This window comes from Grammomys surdaster, unplaced genomic scaffold (assembly GCF_004785775.1).
Source record: "Grammomys surdaster isolate TR1022 unplaced genomic scaffold, NIH_TR_1.0 125284, whole genome shotgun sequence".
NCBI lineage: Eukaryota > Metazoa > Chordata > Mammalia > Rodentia > Muridae > Grammomys > Grammomys surdaster.
Genome location: NW_021620163.1, coordinates 1281567 through 1283876, shown reverse-complemented (window position 1 = coordinate 1283876; position 2310 = coordinate 1281567). Strand labels below are relative to the sequence as shown.

Here is a 2310-nt window from a genome sequence, read left to right as displayed (position 1 = left end):
GATATAGATCAAAGAAGAACAAGATGAAAAGTATATTTTCTATAAAAAGCCAATATATAAAGAAAATATCCATATGGGCACTATCTTATGTGTTAACTTGTATCAACAAGCTTATTTTATTCATTTAAAGGTATCATTTTTCTTTTATTAACCATTTCAGTTCTTTACATATTTATGTGCTTTAGGAATAAGTTGGAGATCATAGCCATTAAAATATACATTTTAAGATAGTCAAGAATGCACATCATTGAAACATATCTGCAATCTACTGTATTCAAAGGTATAACTAGTGTTTAAGAATTAAATCTGGTAAGTTAATGTGGAAATATTATACAATTATTAGCATGTTTATCTGTGTTTTAGATATTTTGTCAAAATACAAACTTTTCTGAATTCATGTGATCATATAAGACTTTCAGCCTTTGTCTCTTCTTTTTGCAAATTTGATCAGAGAAGTATAAGCCCTGTGTACACTTCAATGTTAAATGCATTACTTAAAATCAGAGTAACTGTAAGAAAGCCAATCATTCATTTAAAGAAGACAGATAAATAAGCATAAAGTACTAGAATAAAAATAAATGCCTGTATTAAAAAAATTCTAGTGGCTTCCTTAGTTTGAGAATTAATTGTATTTTCTAAAAATTTTCAACAAACAGAAACAACAATAGAGGCAAACATCTTAGATATACATAAGTAGAAACATGTAATCTGAAAAACAGATTAATTATAAAAATATTGATAAGCAGACAGTACTTATGTAGCTTAAAAGAAGAAAATTAATTTTCCAGGGTCTACTCTCAAACCCCACAAAATACACAACATTTAGTGTATTAGAAAATATATAGGACAATTTTTTATGCTTTTTAGGAACAAATCTTTACTTTTAAAAAAGATTTGGTGCATATACAAGGCATATAATTTTTCCTGAAGGGTAATGGAAATGCTGAAAGAATGTTAACATTACTTTATACACAATAAAATGAATCCAAGGAAAAGAAAATTCTTGTCACTTTTCTTCGGATCTTCCCTACAGATGAAATTCACAGAAATCAGGGCAGAGGACAATGCTTCCACAGTGACACACTTTCTCCTCCTGGGATTTTCAGACCTTCCCAACTTACAAGGGATTCTGTTTGGGATGTTCTCCATAATTTACTTAATCATCTTGATTGGAAATAGTTTCATAATTGTGATAATTAGAACTGATCCTTCATTACAAAAGCCCATGTATTTTTTCCTGGCAAATTTTTCTTCTCTGGAAATCTGTTATGTATCAGTCACTCTACCTAGGATTTTGTTCAACATTGCTGCTCAAGAAAGAATCATCTCTGTCCTCAGCTGTGCCACACAAATGTGTTTCTTCCTTCTGCTGGGAGCTACTGAGTGCTTCCTGCTGGCTGTGATGTCCTATGACCGCTATGTGGCCATCTGTAACCCTCTGCACTATCCTCTGGTCATGAACCCAACAAAGTGCACTCAGCTGGCAGTGGGCTCTTGGCTTGGAGGCATCCCAGTCCAGATTGGACAAACCTGTCAGATATTCTCTCTACATTTTTGCAATTCTAACGAAATCAACCACTTCTTCTGTGACATACCTCCCATTATCAAGCTGGCCTGTGGAGACACATCTATTAATGAGCTGTCTGTCTACTTAGTGGCTATCTTGTTTGCTGCAGTCCCTTTTATGTTGATACTTGCTTCTTACAGCAAAATCATTGCCACTATTCTGAAGTTGCCAACAGCCATAGGACGAGCAAAGGCCTTCTCAACATGTTCTTCCCATTTGCTTGTGGTGTTTTTGTTTTTTGGATCAGCCACTGTTACCTACTTGAGGCCAAAGTCCACCCATTCTTCAGGAACTGACAGAATGTTCTCTCTGTTTTACACCATTGTGACTCCCATGTTAAATCCACTGATATACAGCCTTAGAAACAAGGAGGTGATCGCTGCACTGAGAAAACTGTTACTTATAAATTAGTGCTTGGAGCTCTAGAACGAACGAGTAATGGCTTTTTACAAAGTTACTGAAGAAATGCATCAGCTTTTATTCATTTCACTTAAGCATAATCAGTTTATGCTTCTGAAATGCCTCTGGTACTTTGAATAATAACCTGCAATATATTCTCTTTTGAAACAATCTATACATACTAATCTGTCTACATTCAATGAAATATAATGAAAAAACAATATGTTTTGATATCAATAAAATACAATTTGATCACAATTTTTATAGGAAATTTATCTAATTTTTGAAACTTGTGACATAAAATCACAGACCAATATCTTAACAATTTAACTAATAAATACCCC

At 33.3% G+C, this 2310-nt stretch overlaps 1 protein-coding gene across 1 annotated transcript; it reads left to right on the top strand.

Annotated features, from left to right (window-relative positions):
- Nucleotides 1-1033: 1033 nt before the first annotated feature.
- Nucleotides 1034-1978, top strand: LOC114637417 (olfactory receptor 10AG1-like). The gene has a single exon (XM_028785646.1). The coding sequence runs from the start codon at nt 1034-1036 to the stop codon at nt 1976-1978; it is 945 nt and encodes a 314-aa protein (XP_028641479.1).
- The last annotated feature ends 332 nt before the right edge of the window (nt 1979-2310 follow it).